A 24,776-nucleotide genomic window follows, 5' to 3' on the forward strand; every position below is an offset into this window, starting at 1 on the left:
CACCTCTAGTTGGTGGGCGTGCCCCCAACACCTGTTTACTGGGCTCTATAACAGCAGTAGCCTGACATACAATTCCACCATCCTACCCAAGGACACCATTGTGCTATGACTCATCACTCAGGTTTCTGCAGGCAGCTCGTAGTGTTGTAAAAGCTGTGGCGTGTAGACCCTGTAGGGTAAGAGGACAACTGCGGACATTTCAACCGAAGGACTGACTTTCTCTCCTCAGGGACCTTGCAAGCCAAGCCCAGACTCTGGTTCAGAAGATGAAGAATGACCACGTGAGTCAGGCTGATGTTTGCTGATAACATTAGTTGTCTAGCCCATTGGAGCTTTCCCCAGATGGAATGCTCTGCCGTGAAAAGCAGTGAGTGCCCTTTTGCTAGAAGCATTCAAACAGAGGTAGGAGAGCCCCCTTGTCTGGCACCTTCTAGAGGTTGTTATATCAGTGGGGGAGAGGTGGCAGCTGGGCACAGTGACCTTGAAGTTCCCTCCTGTGGCTGAGATTCTGGTCTATAAACAAATCCTTTAAAATGCCATCAGCTGCAAGGTTCTGATTATGTGATTTCAAGTGGACAAGGAAGTCACAAGGGGCTGACTGAATTTCCTAGAGCTGTGACGGTTTGTCAGAAATGATGAGTATTTTCCTCCTTCCTAATGTAGAGAGTGAACTTCCTCCAAGACTGGAAGGTCATCACAGTCATGATCGGGGCCAGTGATTTGTGTGACTTCTGCACAGATTCGGTAACTGGATAGGGTCTGGGCCTGATCCTGACTCGGATCATTAGACATTGGAGGCTGAGGTCCCTACAACTCACCCCAGGGGGCATTTAACTCCAACCACATTGCGCACATGTACATATAACTCAGACACCCCACATATTCATGCACACACGCTCCTTACGGTCAACTTTATGGTTGACTGCATGTCCCACGTGGTGAGGGGCCAGGTAGCACTTGCATGGTGGCTGCTGCTTTTTCAGCTTGAAAGAAACCCCCAAGCATTTTTGGAAAGCAGTCTCCATTTTCCACTCTGGCCAGTGGTTCTGATCTTCTAACCAGCTTGCCCCTGACAACAATGAGTTGCCGGGCATTCAGCTCAGATTCTAACACGCTGACATATTCAGAGATGGTGGTGGGAGGGTAACAAGTCCTTGGGACTGAACCCAGAAAGGAAGTCCATGCCTGCCCCTCTGCCCTCTCACGGGAACCAAACTTTACCTTCCCCTTCCCTTTCTCTTTCCAGAATCGGTACTCTGCAGCCAACTTTTTTAACCATCTCCGCAATGCCTTGGACATCCTGCATAGGGAGGTGGGTAAGGGCGTCTGTGACTTGGTTACAGCTCTAGCATGGCAGAGGTGCAGGTGGCAGAGAAGAGGAAGGATGGAGCCAGCCAGGGGCTTGGGCTCTGCCTCTGTCCGGAGGCCCCAGTCTTCTTCCCAAGCCCTTCCATTCTATTTGGAAGGAGCCCCAGAGATCTCAGGAATCAAGAAAGGAAGGCACTGTGTACTAGCATCTCTCCAGGACGTTCCTTGGTATTAGCCGCTGGCCAGTGCCCAGGCTTGGCATTGCTTTTTGAGCACAGTATGTCTTGAGTAAGCCTCTATATATACCCAGCCTCACTTCTTCCACCACACTGATACCTTGTGGGCAGCAACAAGCTGCCTCTGCTCTGCCACGGAAACAACATCCTAACCACCTGATGCCCCTGCTGGGTTAACTGAGTCCCCATGTCTACTTGACCCAAGTCAAGCTGGCAGAAATTGGTCAGGAGCCAATGGCCTGGCAAACACCATGTTTTGGCTCACTGAATGATGGCTGGATAGAGCTGAGCTCTTAGTATTTACTGACCACTCCTAGAGGCACTATCTATGCTGTAGCTGTGCAGGGCACACTCCACCTGCTGCTATACTTGTGTCAGGCATGGCCTGTAGCACTCCATGAAGTAGTCCAGTGTAGACTCATCTCTTAAACTCAAGGGATGAGCTCAAAATCTAAAGGGAGCCTCTATCCAAACCCCGGGAGCCCTTGTCTTACCTGCAGCATTCTCTTTAGGTACCCAGAGCCCTGGTCAACCTCGTGGACTTCATGAACCCCAGTATCATACGGCAAGTGTTCCTGAAGAACCCGGACAAGTGCCCAGTGCATCAGGCCAGGTAGGCAGGCTCCGGTCATGCCAGGTGATCTAAGAGATCTGAGCCTGGGTCTGGCCTGCCCACTCAGCAGTGACTCCCCAGAGTCTCGCAGCTTAGTCCTTCAGTGTCTATAAACAAGGACCTGTGATAGCACCATCCTCTTCTGGGAGGTCAAGAGCTTTGATCCTGTCCCTTACCCTATCCCAGGAGCCAGGCAGGAACTTCTACAACAGCAAGAACCACAGGGGCTACTATTGGAGAAATTGAGTAGCCCGAACTGAAAAGGGCGACCCAGATCACCCAACCCAGGCGCCTTGTCTGGAAGAGGGGAGTTGGGGGATGGGAAGGGATGACTGTTAGTACTTCTGTAACAGGGTGGTAGGTACATAGGCATGTGAGTCCCCATTCTTCACACCTCCTTCGTGCACCTATTGACTTAACAAATCTCAAAGGGGCTGCAGAGCAGGGTCAGTGGTTAAGAGGGCTGACTGCTCTTCCAGAGGTCCTGAGTTCAATTCCCAGCAACCACGTGGTAACTCACAACCATATATAGTGAGGTCTGGTGCCCTCTTCTGGCCTGCAGGCACACATGCAGGCAGAACACTGTATATAATAAATAGTATCACAGAATTTACTGTGCCTCGGGCACCGTCCTGAAGGCATTAGAAATACAGATGACCTTGACTTAGGATTCTGACCTTTATAAAGGTACAAAAGCCATGTGTACTTGAGAGAAGACATACTCAGAATACAATCTTTTCCTGGCCTGAATATATGTAGTCACATGCTCTCTTGGAAGCCCCAAGAAATACCTCAAGAAAAGCCCCTTACCCCAAAGGAGAAGCAGGCAGGTCACTGCAGTGTATTGGGACTAATATGATGCAATATTTAGTAGGTAGGTATAGCAAATGATTTTTTTTCCTTTTTCCATTTTTTGAGGATGTGGTGCACATGTGTGTATGCGTGTTTGTATGAGGGAAGCACATGTGCGTGGGTGCATATGCACATGCTTGCGTGTGCCTGTGAAGGCCTGGAGCTGATGCCAGCACCCATCCTTGACTGCCCTTCCCCTTTATTCAATGAGGCCGGCTGTCTCGGCCAAACCCAGAGCTCGCTGATCTGGGTAGTCTCACCAGCCAGTTTGCTGGGAATCCCCTGTTTCCATTTCCCTAGGCTGCAATTGCAGGTGGGCTGCTACACCCATGTGGCATTTCGGGGGACTCTAGGAATCTGAACCCTGGTCCTCCCACGTGCACATCAAACAGTTTAACCCCTGAGTCATCACCCCAGCCCAGAAAATGAATTTTAATGGACAGTATTATAAACTTACCAGGAGCTTCTTGGAATGTGACCCCCATTGCTTGTCAAGGGCCATCTTTAACTCTCCTCTTAATGCTAAGTGTATATGGATAAAGCTAACCCATTATCGCAGGAAAGGCATTGGATAGCATTAGAGGAGGTATCTCAACATACGAGTATCAGAGTCCTGGTGTGCCTGCTTCACTACCAGGATGTGTGGCTGTTTTATTTTTTCCAATTAAACATTGCATTCTCGTTGCCTAAATCCATTTACTCTACAGAATGGGACAGGGCTAGCCTCTGAAGTCCATTTCTAGTACTTGTCAAAGTAGACTTACTCAAACTGCAGGTTCCCCCACCTCACCCCTGTCTCTTTCTCAAGACCGAGGACAGGTGCCTCAGAACCCCCAGGCACTTGTGCTCCCTATCCAAGGCTTGAGTGAGCCTTGCTACCCGACCAGTTCTGTGTGGGCAGAAGTCCCTGAATGGGGCTTCAGCTTTGGAGCTTCTCTCCCCTCCCCCTTCTTTGTACAGTGTTCTGTGCAACTGTGTCCTGACCCCCGGAGAGAATTCCCCCGAGCTGGCCAGGTTGGAGGCCTTCACCAGGGCCTACCAGGTAAGGTAGAGGAGAGCTCATGTCCTCCTCCCCTGCTCTTCTATGAGAGCCCAGAGACCCCACTAGGCAGGAGAGGCATGAAGGATATGGAGAGAGATATCAACCATCCTGGGCCCCTCCCTTTGCTCCACCTGTCCGAGGGCCTCAGTTTCCTTGGTTAGAAAAGCCCCAGTAGAATCCAGGTGACATTGGTATGGCTGAGGTGCCTTTTGGGGGGGATTTGTTAAACCCCATTGTTAGTCAGTAGGCTTGGGGTGCCCCATGAAGCCACACTGGAGGCTAGCTTCTCCTCATTCCTCATTTCCCTGACCCCCATCCTCACACCAGTCCCCACAGACAGACCACAAGAAAATGGATTACAGGTTAGGAGCCTGACGTAATCTGGAGTGTATTCTCTGGGTCTTGTTTGTTTGTGGGACTTTCTGCCAGCCCTTTAGAGATGGCAGATTTAAACAAACAAACAACTAAAACAATATGCCCATTTCCAAACTCTGGAATGGGATTTGCTATCAAAAACATTTGCATCAGGCTGAGTCAGCTCCCTTGTCTAAGGGGATGGAGACAGGGATTGGGGACAGGGATGCCACCTGTCCTTACCCTACCCTGTGCTAAAGGCTGTTGTGTGTGTGTGTTCCCAGAGTGGCATCCTCCAGCTGGTTGAATCAGGCCGCTACGATACCCGGGAGGACTTTACTGTGGTACTGCAGTCCGTTTTCCTCAACGTCAGGCTCCCCATCCTAGAGGTAGGCTCCCCCACCTTAGGCTCTGGAGGAAGAACTGTTACGGGCATCTGGCAAGAGAACCATCAAGGCATGAGAATGGGAAGGACACAGAGAACTCTGCAGATGCTACGCTAGCGGGCACAGTGCCATTTAACACCTGAACCCAGGCATTATGCATCCCTCAGATAAGATTGCCACAACTGTCTTTGGGGATACCGTGAGCCCCACAGAACAGAACTGTGGAGATGTGTTGTATCCTTCCTAAAACCAGAAAGCGCATAAATACAGTCAAGACTCACAGGGTATCCAGGTCTACATTCGTGACTCGCTGCCACACACGTGGCCTCTCTTACATGTGGCCCTGTGGTTATAAAAGAGGCCTTGTGCTATGTTCCCACCCGCTTGGCACTCTGCCTGGCACTTCCTCTCAGTGTGGAAGAGCTCTGTGGGCGGAGCAGGTAAGGCCTCTCTCCCAGGACCTCAGACAACTTGGGGGAAAGCTGGAAGGGGAACAGAGTGGTGTATCCAGGTCCTGCAGAGAGAAGAGCTGGAGTCGGGTGACCAGCTGGCCTGATGTCAGCTCTGGCCAGGAGGCTTGGGGTGCACTTTAATCTTCTCTGATTGTGGAGGCTGAGGATTAGGAAGGAAGTGCCCCTACTCCCATCCTCCACCCCACTCTAGCTAGTCTAGTATTAGTTTTCTCTTCATTTGTGACAAAGTACCTGACAAAGGCAACTGAAGGAAGCAAAGGGTTTGTTTGGGCCACCCTTTTCGTTTAAGAAGGGGCACAATGTGTCCTGGCAGGGACGGCATGGTCAGAAGCATGAGGTCACCTGGTATCTACTGTCCCTACTGTCTGGATGCCCAGTCCCAGGAGCGCTGGTCATCACCTAGCTTTTTTACCCTGTGCGGTCCAGTGTGGGCCTCCCAACCCCCAATTCACCCACTCTCTGTCAGGTTGACGTCAATATTAACCAGTACAATACCAAGACTCCAGGGAGAACCAAGAACCATGAGTGAGGCATTATACAAACGTGCCCAAACAGAGCACTCTTTAAATAAAACACAGAGAATGTAGAGGCCAGAGAAGGTACGGCCTGAGATCACCCAAAGCTATTTCTCTGTGGTGGTGCCTTTATGTCCCTGGCATGTTCCCAAAGGGAAGAGGGTTATTCTGTGGTCATTCTCAAGGATCGCATGGCCAATGGCTCTCTCTGACCCCTCAGGACCTGGAAGAAGTTTGCTTGTTTGTCTCTTCCAGGATGGGCATCCAGATACCTCCTTCTTTGCCCCAGACTGCATCCTCCCTAACCAGAAGTTCCACTCGCAGCTCTCGCGGGCCCTTTGGGCCAATATGGTAAGATTGTACTGTAGTCTAACGCAGTGTAGTCCAGCGCAGAGCGCCAGCCCTACAGAAGGTGGGGTAGACACCCAGAGGAGCAGCAGCCGGCACATCTGCACAAGTCTGCAGCAAGGCCGTAGAGAACCTGGAAATTGGCTTGGCCGGGTTGTGCTGCCACCATCCTCTGCATTTGTTAGCTGTCATGAGGGACACTGCCTATGTCACCTATCAGAGGGCAGGGGAGATGGCTCAGTGGGTAAATGGAGTTCAGATCCTTAGGGCTCATGTAAAAGCAGGTATTGGGGCTAAACCTCTATAGCCCCAGTGCTCAGGGACAGAGATCCCAGGAACTTGCTGGCCAGCCAGTCTAACTGAAACAGCACACTGCCAAGTTTAGTCGGAGTCCCTAACGCAGAAAATAAGGTAGAAAACAGTAGATAAAAACGCTTGACACACTGACCTCGGACCTACACACAAGCGTGGGCACCAACTCATAAATGTATGCACACACGCACGCGCGCGCGCACACACACACACCAGCAGAAAGCCCTCGTTTATTCATCCTTTTCTTTACACCACTACATATACTAGGCAGTTGAAACTGTGCACTCTCCTTTTAGCCTCTCCACCATCCCACAGGAAGTGTTTTGAGTTTCCAGAGATGCTAACTGACTTGCTCTAGATCCTACTTACCAGCACTTGACAGATTCTCAAGTCAAAACCATGCCCCCACAATGAAGTTCTGATGCTCACTTCAGCAGACACAAACAAACTCGGTGTGTTTCTCTTTCCTTCCCTGATCAGCTTGAACCTCTGGGAAAGAAAACAGATACTTTGGACCTGGGAGCATTCATAGCCATGGCTTGTCCGACACAGGTACTAAAGGAGGAACTGCTTACTCTCCTCAGAAACTGGCCAGACCCTGCTCCTCCTCCTCATCTTTCTCCTCTTCCTCTTCTTCCTCCTCTCCCTCCTCCTTTCCCTTTTCATCTTCTTCCTCTCCCTCCTCCTCCTCATCTCCCTCCTCCTCTTCTCCCTCCTCCTCCTACAACAGAGCTCACTCAGCCCCTAGGCTGAGACATAGGTTTGGAGGAGGGGGAGAGGGAAATTTGGCTGAGCTGCTTCCTTGAAAACGGGTGATGAAGTTGTGTCCACGCAAAGAAAGAAAGAGAAACCTAGGCAGCAGAAGGCAGGAAAGTGTGGAGCAGATGGGAATGTCTCGATGTGGGTAGAAGGACCAAGAGACGGACGTGGGCGCCCAGAGCCTGGACTGGGTGTCCTCCCCATGAAGAGGGCCAACAACTGGAGCCACAAAGGGAGAGCCCCAGCTGCCATCGGGGAGGGCTCCAGAGGACCAGCCTGAATTCTCATAAGGAACAGCTCAGGGCTCCTTTTAAGGAGGAATATGCTAAACGTGATTTCGGGCCTGGAGTGGGGGCAGGTTCATGTTCCCATTGCCTTCAGCTCCTGTTTCTAGCCCTGTCTTATGGCTTTTTATCCAAATATGGCCAAGGCTAGAGAGCCCTTGGTGGCCATAAAAGCGGAGTGTCTGACCTAATGTGGGAGGCTGGGTTTCCAGTCTGGGTCAGGCTGCAACCAGCACCCCCCTCTACCCTCCTTACCAGGCATGAAGTTCCCTTGGGATATCTGCAGGGTACCCCAAGGAAAGGGGAGGCTCTATCCTGCTCCATGCTCCCTGTCAGCTCTTTTCCGTCTGTCTTGAGTAGTTTGTTTAATCTCATGCACCGTGAGAGAGAGTGGCAGAAAGAGGGATAAGAGCAACTGTAGCAGAGGGTTCCATGGCTGGATCTAGTGCCTCAAACACAGGGGAAAGTCAAGCCACGTAATGATCAGTGTGCATGGGCAGCTCCAGTGCCAACGATACTCAGATGCTGGGTCAAAGGGCTTAGGTGAGGCCCCTCCATGCCACGTGTGAACACATTCCCTGCCTCTTCCTGAGGCTGCAATGGGGGGAGGGACCTGGACAACTTGGGCAGTAAGGGGCATTTGAGGACTTAAAAGTAATGATCATGCCATAAAAAATGTCATTTTCCTTCTATTTGCATGCCCTTGTATGCATGGGTGTGCATGCATGCATACAGATGTTGGATGTTTCCACTTGCTTTAAAACAGGCCCTCCTAATGACCCTGGAGCTAGCAACTTGGCTAGATGGGCTGACTAGAAAGTCCCATGAACCCCCCTGTTTCTGTCTCCCTGGGTCTAGGATTACAGGCTCACACTTCCATATCTGGCTTCTTGTATGGGCTCTGGGTCCAAATCCGTATGTGTGTGGCACACACTTTACTAACTGATCCACCTTCCCAGCCTGTAACTGAGTTTTTCAGTACTTTAATAATCCACATTGAATATCAACCACTTTAATAATCTAGGACCACACTGAATATCAACCACGAGAGTCCCCTCCAAAGTGTCAAATCTCAGCCATCATGAGCTCTTCCTCCCCCACAAACATATTATATGTATGCCAAACTGACGCCCCATCTCTGGGTCAGGGAGAGTCCCTTCACCGTGAGCCCCAGGGCAAGTTATGCCCCCTCTCTGTCCCAGTTCAGACATGGAGTCCCCAAGAGGTGACGCTCTACCTGGAATCTCAAGCTCACCTCTTCCATTCTGGACAGAACCTGACCTAACTACTGATGGGGCGAGGAGAGATCCAGCCCCTTAGCGCACGTAAAAGCCCAGCCCAGGAGAAGCTGTTGCTAAGCAACCCTGGAGCCCATTCCACAAGGGTCCATCTGTTGGCCAGCCCAGCTTCACTGCACAGCGTCTCAGGTGCCATCTGCTCTCTGCCATGTGTCCCAGTGTCGCACAGAAGTCCACCCGTATCTCAGTGTGCGCCGGTGGGGGCCAGGCAGTGCGTGCTTTCATCCAGGCTGTGTCTAAACATAGAAGCAACAAGCAGGACCGGGGGCTGGGGTGGGCGTGGAGGCAGCAAGTTGGGAGTGAGTGCTTCTAGAAGAGCCCTCCTCCTCCTCCTCCACCCCAGGCTCGCTTCTACCAGCTCTGCTGTGTCAGGCAGGGTGGCTTCACAGCGCACCGCGGCTTGAGGATGTGCTTATTTCCAGTTTGGATGAATTATGTACAACTGAGTCTTGATACTAGCCCTGTGGACCACTCCCCCCGCCCCCTCAACTGTCTCCCTGCCTCCTCTCTCCCTAACTCCAGAGCTGAGCCATCTGGAAAATAGACTCTGTCCTTTTGACCTCTGTCGCAGTTAAGTTCTTCTTCCTCTGAATCTGCTTCTCCCTGACTTGGGAAGACAGGCATCCATTTTTTTCTTTCCTGGTTGCCTCCCTTCGTTCCTCTTAACGGCATCCCTGTTTCTAACCCTGAAAATGGGGCCCCGGAAGACTTTCCGGTCTCCATCTTATGGTCTCCTCTCTGTGTGTGCACCCTCACTCCGAGGCTGATCTATTTCTAGAGATTCCCCCACTCGAACTTCATAGAACCAGCTTCCCCAGTCTCTCACTCTGCCGCTGATTTTTCTTTCCCAGACACCAATCCTATATTTCCCAACCCTTAAAACACATTTCCTCTTGGAAGCTACATATGGTATAAAATTACTGCTCCTGCCAAAGAAGGGGGAGGGGTTAAATGGATGCAGAGCCCATCAGAAAAGTTCCCCCTTTCTTCTCTGCAGACCTTTCCATCCAGCTGTGCAGCCAGTCCAGGTGGCCAGCCACCGACTGAACTGCCAGCTCTTGCCCGGACTCTGCCTCCTTGGCAGCCCACAGAAACCACCAGGCAGCATCCCTTCGACCTGCTTAGGCTCTGGGCCAGGAATCTCTCACATAGTCAGCTCCACCCCCAGGCCTTTAACCAGCCTGATTCATGTGCTCTAAGCCAATAAGAGAAGAATTCCAAGGTCCCCTTGTCTCCCGATCCCTTCAGCATTTTCTCCTCTCCCACAACTCATGTTTCCTATGGTCAGATAAATAGTCATGAGACTCCTGGCTCTTCCAGAAAGGTGGAAATGGGCTGTGTCTTCTGCTCTCTCTCTGTGCTTGGCCACACCTGGACCAGCTCCAGCCAGGACTTCTCTGTGAAGGGAAAATGGTGTTTAGCATCCACGCCCAGTGTTGTCCTGAGAGATGTATGTCCCTCAACAAATCCACACTTCTGGGTCTGCTGGTCTTCATTGCCTAGGAATGTCTCACATCCCCCTCCCTCGTGCCTGGGGACAAGTCTCCCCCTGTCCTCCTCTCAGGATTGTTCTGGGCATAGGAACCGGGAAAAGGGTATGGATCAGTCTTTTGTGGAAGGCGCCCAGGCTGCCCTCCTGGGGTGACTGTTGTGGGGGAGATGACGACACTGGTGTGACAGCCTAATTAACTGTGCTGCGTGCCACTACAAGTCTCTCTTGCACTGGTGACTCCATTCCACTGGTCTCTGTTTCAGATTGGAATTCTGAGACTAAGAAGAAAGGGCTAGACAGGCCTCAGCAGCGGGGTGGGTCCAAGACAGGGTTTCTCTGTGTAACAGCTCTGGCTGTCCTGGGACTCACTCTGTAGACCAAGCTTGACTCAAACTCACAGAGACCCACCTGCCTCTGCATCCTGAGTGCTGGGATTGAAGTGCGTGCCACCACCGGATTGGTCCCAACATTTTAACCCTCCTCCTCTTCTTCCTCCTCCTCTTTTTCCTCCTCACTTCCTCCTCCTTCTCATCTTCCCCTTTATATCCCTCCCTGAGCCAAAATAAAACCTCTCCTAGCTGAGTTTACGATAGAGAATTAGTTTACAATACCAGGAATTCATCTCTAAAGACATCTTTTCCAAAAATCCAGCTTCCCCCTCACATCTCCCCACACCTCTTCCTATTTGGCTCCCCCTTTTTTTGTCCAGCCCTGGTCCTTCCACTCCACAAGAATGTTCCCCAAGTGTCCCTAGCCCTGGGTCTACCTCACTATTTCCTGGTCCAGACCTTGGGTTGACCTCACTTCACTGGGGTTTGTTTGCTCCTCCTTCGTTTTTCTCCTGCTTCTCCTCCGCCGCCGCGGCCTCCTCCCTGCTTTGATTAGCCCATCACCTTCAACTGGGTGGACTGGGAGTGTGGACAGGGCTTGTATCAGCACTGATTGAACAACAGATAGGTGAGGAGGGCCTGCCTGGAGAGCAGGTTAGTCAAGGGGGAAAACCTGAAAATGCAGGGGGTAACACACACGGAACAAGGAAGAGAGAGAAAAAAATGACAGGTAGTAAAATACATTGGTAATCATAGCTCTTCTTCACAAACAAAAGTACTGACATGTGAGTCTCTTGCCAGAAAAAAAAAAAAACAACAATAAAATAGGTAAGACTGAGGACTACAGAGATGTGTAATTGCTAAGGTCCACATGAGGTCATAGAGCCCAGACCGCAGGATGTGTAGGACTTTTGTGCCTCCCTGATTAATAAGGGTTTACAGAAACCCTTCTGGGAATGGCTGAGATCTTGTCTACGTGGCTCTTTCCACTTCGATGCAGAACCCTGTGAAATAAAGCCTAGAAGTTGGGGTGGTTAGCTCATGCGCAGCCTCCGTGTTGTCAGATGACCTCTCAGTGTGACTTCTTTTTCCTCCTAGGATGAGCCCTTCCTGAGAACCTTCCAGAACAGTAACTACACGTACCCTATCAAGCCAACCATTGAGGTAACCTCTGACTCATGTCTCTGTCTCCCAGACACAAGCCAGTCCCACCTGCCAGGGACTTGGGGTGTGGTGCAGATTTCACTATTAGTGTAAGCACAAATATACCCTTCTTACATACTGGGAATTGGAATGTACAAAAGAGGGTCCGGAACTGTGACCCCAGGATGGTCCTGACATGTTCTCAAGTTGCCTACCTGACGTCAGCGGCCAAGCAGAGGAAGTGCCAGGGATCAGCGTGCATTGACCTTTGCCGTCCCAGGCTCAACGGCGCTGCTTTTAATTGAGCGTCTCAGTGTTGCAGAGGTGGACAGTGGGGATGGGAAGGTGGCATTGGGGGCGGGGCAGGGGCATGAAGTGCCATCAGCTTCCTGCAGGTGGAACCCTAAACTGAGAGGGAAGGGATCTCTGTGTGCCTGGGGTGGGGCCCGACAGGAAGCTGACGCATATCCAACAAAAACTCCAGCCTTGCCTGGATACAGCCCCCACTCTGAGCTTTCAGGGCCTGTGGCTGAAAGAATCGATGCTCCAAAGTTGGCTTGCCAGATCCTGCACTGCGCCACACCCCACCCCACCCCACCTTGAAGGACCTAGGCCTGGTCCACGGGGACAGAGACTCAAGCATTTCACATTCGTGCTGAGGGCTGCTGGGGATTTAGAGAAGCATATGATGCCCTGACCTGGATAGTTAGAGCCCACTAGAGAGGTCACACTGGTTTAGTAAGCATCTAGTGTGTGTCATACACTATTTCAGAGAGTTAGAAACTGATGGGACTCTGCTTTTCCAAAGAGTCCCATTTGCTGAGCTGAGATGCCTAGAACGTAGCTGAAGCGACTGTTTCGGAGAGGGACCGCCAGTGCTCAGAGGAGGGAGGTGAGACAGAGAACGAAGGGCCCAGGGAAGGGTGGCCGCTGATATGGCTTGGATGCTGAGCCTTCTGAGAACGGGGAGATCTGAACTGAGACACGCAAGTCAAAAAGATGCCAGCTGCCCGGAGGACCAGAAAAGGCCAAACGGAAGGGCCAGGAAGTGTGGAAGCTGGAGCAGGGGTGAAACAAGTTGAGAAAGAGAAGGAAGATCAGAGTGGCTGGAGGCAGGGCATGAGATCAAAGCCGTGCTCAGGGCCACATCATGCAGCCTGAGAGCCTGGGAGTGAGGGTTAAGTTTCAGATGGAGAGTGAAGGGAAGCCATAGAGTTGAGAGGATTTGGTACCTGTCTTGAAGAGACTCCTTTGGCTCAGTGACTGGGGGGGAGGGGCATTGCATTAGGAAATAGAGGAGCATGTAACCCAGGCTGTCCTAAAACTTGTTATGTAGCCAAGGATGACCTTGAACCCCTGATTCTCTTACCCCACCTCCCAAGTCCTGAGATTATGGGTGTGCACCACCACACCTAGTCTTTGTTTAAATCTTTGTCTGGTTTTTGAAATCTCTCATCCTATAGCCCAGCAGGGCCTCTAATGCACAATGATCCTCCTGCCTCAGCCTCCTAAACACTGGGATTACAGGTGGGAACTGCCACACCTAGAAAAAAGATCTTTAAAAGTCAGCCAAAGGGCTGAGAATGAACCATGTTCCAAGGAACTGTCGAGGGTGATGTCCTATTACAGTGGTGTGGCCGGGAGCTGTGGCAGCTCTGACTCACTTCAATCCAAAGGAGTCGAGTCCTGCTTGAGCCAGTAGCAACTTCCTGAGTGGCTGAAAAATGAACAGATCAGTGTCAGTCAGGCATTCATCCGTTCATTTTCCACTTCCTGATCGGATACTAGGAGGAGCAACCTCTACGCCAAGCGCTGCATGGGCAGTAGTGAACAGAGGGGACTCAGCCTGTTCTCCTGGATCCTTATTCCCAGGGATCTTTTCTTCCACTGTAGGAAGACTTTAAAGCTCAGGCTAGAGGGTATGTGCTCGTTTTAGCAGATTACTGCTTAAAGTAGGCAACATCAACAGGACCCTTGTTACAAAGGCAGAGTCGTGAGTGGTTTCCCGGACTTACTTGGTGTGCACATAGCAAGATGGCAGGGCCCTGGGAAGTCCTGGTTGAGGTCACAACGTGGTGTCCTCTTCCTTTGTGACAGCTCGGATCTAATCTGTGCACGAGTCACAGAAAACATGCTCAACTCAAGCCGGGCAGTGGTGGCGCACGCCTTTAGTCCCAGCACTCGGGAGGCAGAGGCAGGTGGATCTCTGTGAGTTCAAGGCCATCCTGGTCTACAGAGCAAGTTCCAGGACAGCCTCCAAAACAATACAGAGAAACCCTGTCTCGAATAAACCAAACCAAAAAACAAAAAACAAACAAAAAAACCAAAATCAAAAACAAACATGCTCAACTCTGAGAGGCCTCTATGATGGGGTAGCTCTAGAACTTTCTTTTGTAGTTGCACTTTGCCCACGAGTTTGTCATCTGACTGTTGTTGATTTCCGTAAAACATCTAAACAGAAGGGTGAAATCACTGTGGTCTGTTGAGAAGGCCCTTGGGATAAATGGATCTACTGGATTCAAGCAAATGTTTAACAGTTACTTTGGTGAAGTCCTCCTACTCCTCCGCCCCATGAAAGTCACACTTACACCAAAGAGTCTTCGAGGCTAGTTGATGAGAATTTCATGTGTGCAGAGATCCAGAGCCAAGGTGTCTTGTGCTGTCTCCAGTACCCTTAGTAGATGTTCACTGTCCACCTCTGTGCCCAACCTAAACCCTGTGACTATCATGGGAAACTTTTTAAGAATACATTAACAGACAAACCACTAGCTTCCATCATCACAAAAGCTAAAAATGTCATCAGATAGCTTCTAAGAGAACATTTTCCTTCTTTACTGTAACCCGGACACCTGATGTCTCCATCAATGTATTTTGTTCTGTGACTATAAAAACTTCACAGAACCATTTCTACATTGGAACATGTTATTTGGGGCAACCTAAATCTATGTTCCTGAGCCATGGTCACTTTTCTTTTTCTTTTCTTTTTTTTAACTGAAAAATCAACTTATTTTCCCCCCCTCCCTTTAAGGGAGAGCTGTTTTGATTGACAGGTCTTCCTTGCTCTCACTCAGGAGGAACGTGAGAAGACTTGTCTTCAGATGACCTTCCCAAGGCTCTGGCAGGCACTCACACTTGGAGAAAATCAGTCAAACCATTGTGGGGAGGCGTTACTGTACACCCCGGATGCTTGTATTTGGGGAAAGTTAGATTCCCACCAGCTCCCTTGAAATGTCATTCCTGTGCCTTCTACCTCACACCTGCCCTGACTCTCCCTGGCACCTGGAAAATTCACCCTTTATTAGGACAAGGACGGCAGGGCTGACTGAAAGTGTCCCGAGTAGCAGGTATTTGTTTCTGCACATGAAGGGATTGATGACTCCGGGTTAAACAGGCAAAACAGGAAAGACATGCAGGAGCCAGGGACTTTGCGATGATAAAACTTTGGTATTTTCATAAAGATATTTTAATAGATGGTTGTTTAGACTCTAGCATCATAATTAATGGCAATCACCTTAGTGTTAACACACACCAAAACACGTCTATAATCACCCATGTTAGCCATGTAAAACCTTTGCAGAACTAGTTGTAAGATTCACTGTTTTCTCTTATTTGGTTCCATTCAAATGTGGATGAGTCAGGAAGAGAAAAGCTCTGTCTGTGTGTGGATGCGCAAGCAGAAGCCCACTTCTCTGTAATTTCCCTTTTCCGCATCTACAGGAACTATGCCTACCCTTCTGAGCCCCTTCTAGTGATATATTTCTAGGTTCCTTGGCTGGTTTCTTGAGCGCACCTTGCCTACATGTGAGTGATGGCCCTCTGTCTTTCTTCCTCCTGACTCAGAACTGGGGCAGTGACTTCCTGTGCACCGACAGGAACCCTTCTGGCAGCGTGCCCAGCTCAGGTAAGTGAAATCACCAACCCCTTTCACAAAGTATCATGTCGGGTGAGAGATCTATAGGTGCACCCTAGTGCATCGATGGAATGGTCCTTGCTGATTCCATTGCAAGGCAGAGCTAGATGCTTGGAGTCCCCAGGGAGGCTGGTCAACAGGTACTGCTGGGTTTCCATGTAGAGGGGCTCACAGCTCCTCAGGTCTCCCTGATTGGTGAGACAGGTGCAGCCAGGGACGTGGCCCTAGCTGCCTATTGCCATGTGGCCACACTGGAACTCTGCTGGACCACCGGTGCTGGATGGTAGCCGTTAAGCTATACTTCAGAGCCTTAGCATTCTGAATGAATGAAGAGGCAGCACCAGTGAAGTTTTAGGCTAGAGACCAACACCTGTCCACTCTCCTTGTGCCCGCTTTTCCTAGTCCATGAGCTCCGACCAGCAGACATCAAGGTGGTGGCCGCACTGGGTGACTCTCTAACCGTGAGTACTAAGCCGTGGGCCAGGGTGGGCCCTGCAGAGTTTAGCCTGGCTTAGCGGAGCCGGCTCTTTCTCAGCATCCACATTCATCAGGCATGAAGGGGTTCAGGCATGAAGCTTGGATCCCAGGCCCCCACTTCCTAATTCCTACTTAAAACTTTGCCTGTGCACCCCTCCACCCCACCCTGCTCCCCAACATCTCATCAGTGTCGTGTACATGTCCAAAGTTGCCTGAATTCAGCTCCATCCACACAGTCCTAAAGAGTGATAGTCCTTATCTGCACGTTGCCTGGACCCCCTCACCCCACTGAGGGGCATGTTCCTCAGGGACAGAGGGAAACCCAAACCGGTCCTGGCACAGCTACATTGGTCCACTGTGTAGCTGCTGCTCTGTGCGCCACGCTCTTCTCGGCAGTTCTAAAAGGACGAGTGAGACAGTCGTAGCCCTCTGGCTAAGACAGCAAGAACTGTGCAGGGGAGGAGAGTCATGAGTGAATGGGTGACATACAGGACTTTGAAAATGCATGTCCATTCCTGAGGGAACAAAACCACCCCACGTGAAGGTGAGGGGGTTTTAATTGTGGTGTCGACGTGGGAAAGCCGTGAAGAATACACACCAGGCCCCAACAACCGTTAACTTCACCCTGGTCGGGCGTGAGCATGCATGCAGGGGAAGGTGTTGGAGTAGATGAAGTAGACAGTGGGGGCCATGATTCTTTCGGGTTTGTTTTGTGTGTTGGGATCTCAATAAATAGCCCTGGCTGGCTCCAACTTGCTCTGTAGTCCAAGCTAGCCTCAAACTCCCAGAAAGCCTTATGTGATATTATAGGCATGAGCTACCAGGCCCTGCTGAGGCAATATTGATTTTTTTTTTAATTTGAGAGGTCTCAAGTATCCCTGCCTAGATCAGATTTGAGGATGACCTTAAACTCCCAATTTTCTTAACCTTTGTCTCTGGAGTGCTGGGATTATGGGTGTACACCACTGAGCCCAGTTTATGTGGTCCTGAGAACTGAACCCAGGTCTCCATGCATGCCAAGCAAACACCCTACAGGCTGAGTTGCACCCCAGCCTTGGGGCAAGACTCCTGTGATGAGATTAAATTGTTTATTTTTTAAGCCTTTGTTTAATTCACTGATTATGGCAAATGTGTTACTTTGGTGAATTTCAAAGATAGCTTTTTTATTATTAAGAAAAATAAAAGATGCAGCTTCAGAATATTCATAGAAAAGAAACTTTTAAAAAAGGAAACTTGGGAGGCAGAGGCAGGTGGTTTTCTGTGAGTTTGAGGCCAGCCTGGTGTAATCATTTCAACAGATCTGATGGAATTGGACGGGAAGGGATTCTGGCACTTGGGAGCCAAAGAATACTGAGTGTTACAGCTCGAATGGAAAAGTATTCTGGCACTCGGAAGCCAAGGAATAGCACAGGTCATAGTAAGCACAGCAGCTTACAGCCCTGCTTCAGGGAAAGGCTTCCCCAGTGTATCAGCTTTGCTCCAACAGAGAAGGGCTTCCCCAGCAAGTTGTTACAGTTCAGCTCTGCTCCCCGAGAGAGTGGAGAGCAGAGTGTAACAACTCGACTCTGACAGGGGAAGGTTTCCCCTGGGGAAAGTGTTAACAGCCCTGCTCTGCTGTGCTCTGCCCAGGGTCATCTCTGCTCAGGCGAGAGAAGGTCTCACCCAAACCTCACTCAAGAGATTTATTGGGAGGGAAGAATCCAGGAGAGTGGCTGCCCTCTGCCAGGGTGGCAGAGGACAGCTGGGCAGTCCCAACAGCCAGAAGCTGAACAGGCACAGGGTTTATATAGGGATTCTTAGAGGGCGGAGTTTTTCTAGGGTGGGGATTGGTCAGAGTTCAATCCCTGAGTTTAGGATGGCTAGATCTCCTGCTCAGGGATTGGTTAGTTTTCTGCACAGGTTTAGGGTCAGATTTGGCTCTGGTTTTGGGGCCAATGGGTGTTTTTTTCACTGGTCCTTTTTAGCTTTTTGGCTTTAGGGCCAGGGTGTACTTCTTTCTCTGGCTCAGAATCCAGGGACAAAGTGTCTTTCTTTGTCACTGGTTTCAGGGTCAGGGTGTATTTCTTTTGTGCTGGTTGCAAGTGTTTCTTTGGCTCTGCTCAAGGTGTGTTTCTTTGGCTGACCCCTTTTCTGAACACCTGGTCTATATAGAGCAGGTTCCAGGACAGGCTTCAAAGCTACAGAAAAATCTTGTCTTTAAATACCTAAATAAAGTCGGGCGTACATGGCACATGCCTTTAATCCCAGCACCCGGGAGGCAGAGGCAGGAGGATCTCTGTGAGTTCAAGGCTAGCCTGGTCTACAGAGCGAGTTCCAGGACAGCCTCCAAAACAATACAGAGAAACCCTGTCTCGAAAAAACAACAACAACAAAAAACCCTAAATAAGTAAGAAATAGAAGAAAGGAAGCAACAAGGAGAGGTGAAATGCAGACTATGATGTCCCCATGGGATAGGGGTTTGGCTTTGACCCTGTGTTGGAGGGGGTAGCAGGGAGAGATGTAGTCACAGATGGGAAAGAGTGAACTCGGGGTTTCTGGGCTGAGGAAGAGGAGGTTCAATGGCCCAGGAAACGGGGAAGGGAGAGGACAAGAACAGAGCTGCTCTAGGCCCTCAGGCTTTGGAAGTAGTGACAGGTCAGCAAGCTTCCATCCGAGGCCTTGAGTGGTCAGAAATGCAGGAAGCGAACATTGGGGTCAGAGAGTGGATGCCGGATTACAGTGTCCAGCACTGGGAACAGTGTTTATGCTTTATACCCCGAAGGGTGTGGCACACCAGTGCCTCCAAGAGCATGAATGGCAGTGCAAAAGAAAGGACAGGCACTGGGGAAAGGGGGGATGTCAGAAAGGATCAGCGGGACCAAGTGAAGCCTGGGAGAAGGACTCATACCTCAGACAAGCAGACACAGAAGAGTGGGTACCTTCCCTAGAAAAGGCCAGACTGAGTACTGGCTGTTACACAAGGGCCAGAGGGCCTGCCTGAAGGCCCTGTAGCTCATCGTCAGTGACGGCCTTTGAAAGCTGCTCTTTGCCTTTCACAGACAGCCTCAGGAGCTCGACCAAGTGAATCCAGCAATCTAACCGCACCCTGGAGGGGACTGTCCTGGAGGTAAGAGTGCTCTTGGCTCACTCTCCACAGATAACATCCCTCTAAAGAGGTGTAAGAAGTAGGATCCCCTCCACTTGCTCAGGGGTAGGCCTAGATCCCAACTCTGATGCCCAAGGACACTCTGTGATGCTTGTGTGAGCCCTGAGGGCGGTAGGAGCCATGCCCCCAAGGACAGAATCCCTCCAGCCTGACTCCTACCTGTGACACCTCAGGAGGCAGCAAGTCAGTGTGACTTTGACAAAGTTGCTTTCTCGTCCCCAGCATTGGAGGAGATGGAACGTTGGAGACCCATACCACACTGCCCAGTGAGTAGCCCACCCCACGAGGTACCATGACCATCATAACCCTCACCGAGGCCACGGCCTTTTGCCTAGAACTGGAGAAACAGAAGTCATCTACAAGGAAGGGAGTCAGCTAGCCCCAGAAATATAAGGACCCTCCTGCCACACCCCAGTGACCCCCACCTCAGTTCCTCTCACCTGTGTTCTCTGCTGTATCCCTCTTTAAAGACATACTGAAGAAGTTCAACCCCTCCATCCTTGGATTCTCTACCGGTACCTTGGAAGAGACGGCAGGATTGAATGTGGCCCAAGAAGGGGCCAGAGCTCAGTGAGTTGACATGGGGACCGGCAAAAAGATCAAGGTGGGAAGCAGGGCGTGGCAAGGGGCACGGTGCCTAGGACCAAGTTTGGACTCAGGTGGGTCATAGCCTCAGTACACAGCACTCCCTGAATGCTGGGCCTGCATCAAACCTTCCACGTGGGTTATCTTGTATACCTCTCACACCCTTGAACACGGGTACTCTAATGTGGACCTTGTGGCTAGAGAGTTTCTTAAATAGCAGAGGTCAGCCAGTAAGTCATCAGGGACGACCTGGATCAGACCATTCCTGAACATAGTGCTGACCACTGCGCTGTTAAAGAAGCCAGAGGAGTCCGCCTACGGGGACACAAGCAGGCTCCGTCCCTGTGGACTTCAGTACCACCGCTTGTCCATCAGGGGCTCTCAGCGTCACGAACCGCTCAGTTCTCTTCCTCGCTCTTCTGTTTTGCCTCGTATCCTTGCATCTAAAGGAAGGGGGGGGGGAGCTGTTTTTGACACTAGAGTTAGATGCCGGGCCCTCAAATGACATGGCAGTGGTTTTGTTTTCCCTGGGCTTTCTGTTGTTGACAGCAACCCAGGTAATTAAAGCTGAAATGCCTGACCAGGTTCATTGATTTCCTGCATGGAGCAGAGCAGAGCCTGCTGGGTATTTACTTTGCAGAAGGGTTGCTGGGTTCTTGTCACCAGGGAGACAGCACAAGCTTGACTCACATGCCGCTTCCAGAGAACATTCCTTTTGGAAGCCTGACCCAGGCCCGGGGCTCAGCTCGGATCTTGGTGCCGCAAAAGTGTTGGTACTCAGTGTTACTTGAGGAAAGACTTATTTGTCTACAAACAAACACTGGGCCCTGTGGGCGATGATTCCAGCACCTAGTTACTGTTAGGATCACTGGAGCCCAGGCACTGCTCACCAAGGCTGGCTCCTCAGTCTCCACCTCCCCCAACCCTTCATGGGGGAGAAGGGGTGTCATGGACACGTGTGTGAGCGTGTGTATTCAGGTGCATGGGCACACATGTGCTCCTACAGGCAGAGGCCAAAGGACAAGGTCACCTTTTTCTGGGTAACTCACCACCTAAAGTTTAGTTTTTAAAGATTACCTTGTGTATGTGCACGCGCGTGCTCGCGCCTATGCCCACAGAGGTCAGAAGAGAGGACGGGGATCCCTGGTGGTTGTGAGCTGCCTGGCGTAGGAACTGGATGCTTGTCCTGTGCAAGCAGGCATATTTTAACTCTCAAGCCACCTCTCCAGCCCTGTCATTTTATTACATGTGTGGGGGAGGGGGGTAAACATGAGAAGAGAATCTGTAGAAGTCAGAAGCTATCTTTAAGTCAGCCCTCTCCCTCATCATGGTTTCCAGGACTTGGATTCAGGTTGTCCGGCTCATGTATAGCAAGCACCTCCACCCACTGAGCTGACTCGCTGCCCCCTCCACCTTGCATTTTGAGACATGGACTCTCTCTGAACCTGGAGCTCACTGATATGGCTACATTAACTGTCTGGTGAACTCCAGGGTTGCACAGCCTGCACTTCAGCACTGAGATTACAGGTGTACGCTGTTGAACCTGGACTTACTTGGGCGCTGGGGACTCAAACTCGGCTCCTCATGCTTGGATAGCAAGCACTGTACCCACCGAGATATCTCCCCGGTCCCCCACCTTCCCCTTGTCTTACTGCCTTACGTAGCATCTTTGCCTGAGCAGAGGCAGTGGTTGGAGATATAGCTGACATCCACAGTGTTGTGTCCAGGGGAAGCCGTTGGTTTAATTAGGGTTTGAGAATTGTTCTCTTTTCCTTATTTCTACCCTGTCATTTATCAGTGTGGCTAAGTGTAAGCTCATCTGAAGAGAAAGATAATACATGAATGACCCGAGTTTGAATCCCCAGCCCCCATGTAACTGTCAGGTCCTCAGAGATCAGATCTTCTGTGTTCAGATTGCCACTCAGAAACTTGCTGGCTGTGTGACCTTGGCCAAGTTGCTTAGCATCTCTGAGTCTTTAGTCTTCTCCTCTCTCATGAGGTTAATCACAGTACCTGTCTCTCAGGGCTGTCATAGGATTAAAGGAGATAAATAAGCCTTGGAAAGATTGAGTGTGGCATATAGTACACATTCACACAGAAGTTTGCCATTCTTGGGACATTTAGTTTCAAAATCTTATTCAACAGCTGATTTCCCTTCCATTGATCATGAAGCAAAAAATGCATTCAGCATCTGCCTTACCTGAGTGATCCCGGAGACTCAAGGGGTGAAGTCCTGGCTCTGAGTTAGTCCAGCCAAGAACTAGATGAAGAGCAGCTAGCTTTGGGGGAAAGGAAGCTATGTATGGCAGCACTGCAGACTGGAGCCATCTGCTTCTCAGAAGGCTCTTAGGAAGGCAGGGTCATGTCAAGACACGCTGTCTCAGGCCTGGGACCTGCAGAAATTCACAGAGCTGTGCACACAGCTGCAAGGAGGGACCCCGGGCCCTGGAGGGAATGGGGAGACAAGATGGAGGACCCGTGGATAAGGATGCATGAAGAGCACGGTGAGGGCCTGCGGAGTAGGAAGAAGCTGGCTGGGGGGAGGGGCCTCCCTGCAGAACCTTAAGGCCTCCTCACCATGAATTCTCTTTAGCCTGACTGGGGCCTATCAGAAGTTACAGTGTATCTGTGGTTGCCTTTATAACTTCTGTCCCTGTCACTATAGTCCTAGGCACATAAGTTCTCTCTTCTCCAGGAGAAGGTCAGGGACGGCACCACAAATGCTGACAAGTCTTCCCAGTGTCCGCGCACAGCCTGTAACCATCTTGGGTTAGCTGTGTGTCATTTGTTCATCTAGCTTCTCAGATCAATCGCTGTTTTGTGGCAGGGTCTCAGGTAACCCAGGTTTACCTCTTATTCACCACGTAACCAAGGCTGGCCTTCAACTTCCAATTCTCCTGCCTCTACATCCCAAATGCTGGGATTGCAGGTCTGCTCCACCACCCCGGGCTCAATACATACCTCGTTTTAGGGAAGCAGCTTCACCAAGGTATCCTGACCCACAATAAAGCTCACATATCCAAAGGCATACCATTTGCTAAGTCTTGACACCTGTGTACCTGTGGGACAGTCACCACTCTCTCAACCACTGAGCCATCTCTCCAGACAACCACCACTCTCATGCAGGGAAGATGCCTGTCACTCACAGAGCTATCTCGGGGCCATCCACGCTGCTGAGTACAAAAATGCTTCGTTCCTTTTCATTGCCGGGTGGTTTTCCACTACCACACGTAATTGTCTAGAACCTAACAGCGTACCTTTATTTACCAAACAATAGGGAGACAAAAAGAATCCCAACCCTGCCCATACAGTCTCTCCTATCCTGTCTTGTTGGGAGCAGGGATAATAGTGCCAAAATCCAAGTAACCATGGAGAAGACTAAAGGGACCAAAGCATTGGCCACTGGGGCTCAGACACAGCAGTGAAAGGAGACATCAAGCCCAGGAAGGAGAAGTCTGGGACTAATTTAGGAATGTGGCTTTTTTCACAAATAAAAGATTATTTTTTAAAACAGGCAATGGAGTAAAAATCAAACAGGCTCAGCTTGTAGTGAAAAGACTTGATAAAATGGGGGTAAATCTGAGGATGCTGTCCACATCCTAGATAAGAGGTCAATGAGACACTGGCCCCATCCCGTGAGCATCCAGGGTCTGGAGCAGTGTAGCCCCGGTCCCTAGTGAGAACAAGCCGGCAGCTTCTGCAGGACAGACTCCAAGGCCAGCTGGGAAGAATGGTATTCATGGAGTTAGTCTTCCTAAGGCCTCCATCCTGAGCAACTCTGATAGTGACTTCTCTCCCTTCTCCCTAGGGACATGCCGGCCCAGGCCCAGGCTCTGGTAGAGAGAATGAGAAACACACCCGTGAGTATAGACCCCAGAAGATGCTCTTTAACTGGGGAGTTGCAGGCCTGCGGAACCCCGAGCCTGCCCCTGCAGCAGATCTTCAAGGGAGCTCACAGGAGCTCTGCCTGGCACCCTGCCCCGGGGCTGGCTGCCGAAGGACAAGGTGGCGCAGGGAGTTGGCCAAGATCACAGGCCTCGGGCTCTTTATCCCAGAGCTGGCTTCCCAGAGCCCTCTTATATAAACACTAAGTGCTAAAAATAGGCTGCCAGTTCCAATCCTTCCCAGCCCCCAGCCCTCAGAATCTCACTTGCACTTTTCTCCTACTGCTCTGTTCTTGTGCTGCGGACTGCGGCTCCTGGAGGGACTCCTTTTATGGTGGAGGGCTGAGTGGGGAAGTCACAGTTCCTGGGCCTTCCTGGTCTCCCCACCATCCTGACCCTGCTGGGTTCTCCCTCCATGAACCCAGGCCCTAGGAGCCCTAACTTGCCCTCAAGTTCTGTCTTCTGACACAAGCACTTTTGAATGCCTCAGATCACATTTGAGGGGCACCATATCCAGCAGGCCTTTCAAAGACTTGGGGAAATGCGAGACACACCCATTCTGGCACTTTAGGAGGATTGGGGGGGATTAGCCTGTCTCGTATGTATCTCAGGGCCCCATGGCAATGAAGGAGTTACCACCTCATATTCCGAAAAAATACTCCCCACACTTCTTATAGCAGAGCTCCCATCATCTCAGGGACCATGGCAATGAAGGAGTTACCACCTCATATTCCGTATGATTCAAAAAAGATGAAGGTGCCTGAGAATCAGCAGGCTCCATAGATGGCTAGTCTCACCAGCAATTGTCCCCAAACCTTAACCTTGGGATCTGTCCCCTCAGGGGATCAACCTGGAGGAAGACTGGAAGCTGGTTACTCTCTTCATCGGGGTCAATGACCTTTGTCGTTACTGTGAGAACCCGGTAAGCTGCTGACTAGCCACACTGGGGCATGGGAACAAAATGGCTGACCCCCATCCTCCTCACTGTGGGCTGTGACATATGCCCGTCCCTTTTGAATGTCGTACTAACC

The 24,776-nt window shown here is 50.7% G+C and overlaps 1 protein-coding gene across 4 annotated transcripts in view; it reads left to right on the forward strand.

Moving 5' to 3' along the window:
- Nucleotides 1-24,776, forward strand: part of Plb1 (phospholipase B1) — a 121,844-nt gene that overhangs the window by 84,294 nt on the left and 12,774 nt on the right. For all 4 annotated transcript variants that reach the window (XM_040730915.1, XM_040730917.1, XM_040730916.1 and 1 more), the window contains 16 exons: nucleotides 230-281; nucleotides 664-744; nucleotides 1,247-1,312; nucleotides 2,057-2,157; nucleotides 3,970-4,051; nucleotides 4,690-4,794; nucleotides 6,035-6,130; nucleotides 6,920-6,991; nucleotides 11,700-11,765; nucleotides 15,585-15,645; nucleotides 16,057-16,115; nucleotides 19,170-19,237; nucleotides 19,499-19,542; nucleotides 19,747-19,846; nucleotides 23,670-23,721; nucleotides 24,587-24,667. In XM_040730915.1, coding sequence (XP_040586849.1) covers nucleotides 230-281; nucleotides 664-744; nucleotides 1,247-1,312; nucleotides 2,057-2,157; nucleotides 3,970-4,051; nucleotides 4,690-4,794; nucleotides 6,035-6,130; nucleotides 6,920-6,991; nucleotides 11,700-11,765; nucleotides 15,585-15,645; nucleotides 16,057-16,115; nucleotides 19,170-19,237; nucleotides 19,499-19,542; nucleotides 19,747-19,846; nucleotides 23,670-23,721; nucleotides 24,587-24,667 — 1,186 coding nt within the window. The remainder of the gene's footprint in view (nucleotides 1-229; nucleotides 282-663; nucleotides 745-1,246; nucleotides 1,313-2,056; nucleotides 2,158-3,969; nucleotides 4,052-4,689; nucleotides 4,795-6,034; nucleotides 6,131-6,919; nucleotides 6,992-11,699; nucleotides 11,766-15,584; nucleotides 15,646-16,056; nucleotides 16,116-19,169; nucleotides 19,238-19,498; nucleotides 19,543-19,746; nucleotides 19,847-23,669; nucleotides 23,722-24,586; nucleotides 24,668-24,776) is intronic.

Source organism: Mesocricetus auratus, unplaced genomic scaffold, assembly GCF_017639785.1.
Source record: "Mesocricetus auratus isolate SY011 unplaced genomic scaffold, BCM_Maur_2.0 Super-Scaffold_100024, whole genome shotgun sequence".
Lineage (NCBI taxonomy): Eukaryota > Metazoa > Chordata > Mammalia > Rodentia > Cricetidae > Mesocricetus > Mesocricetus auratus.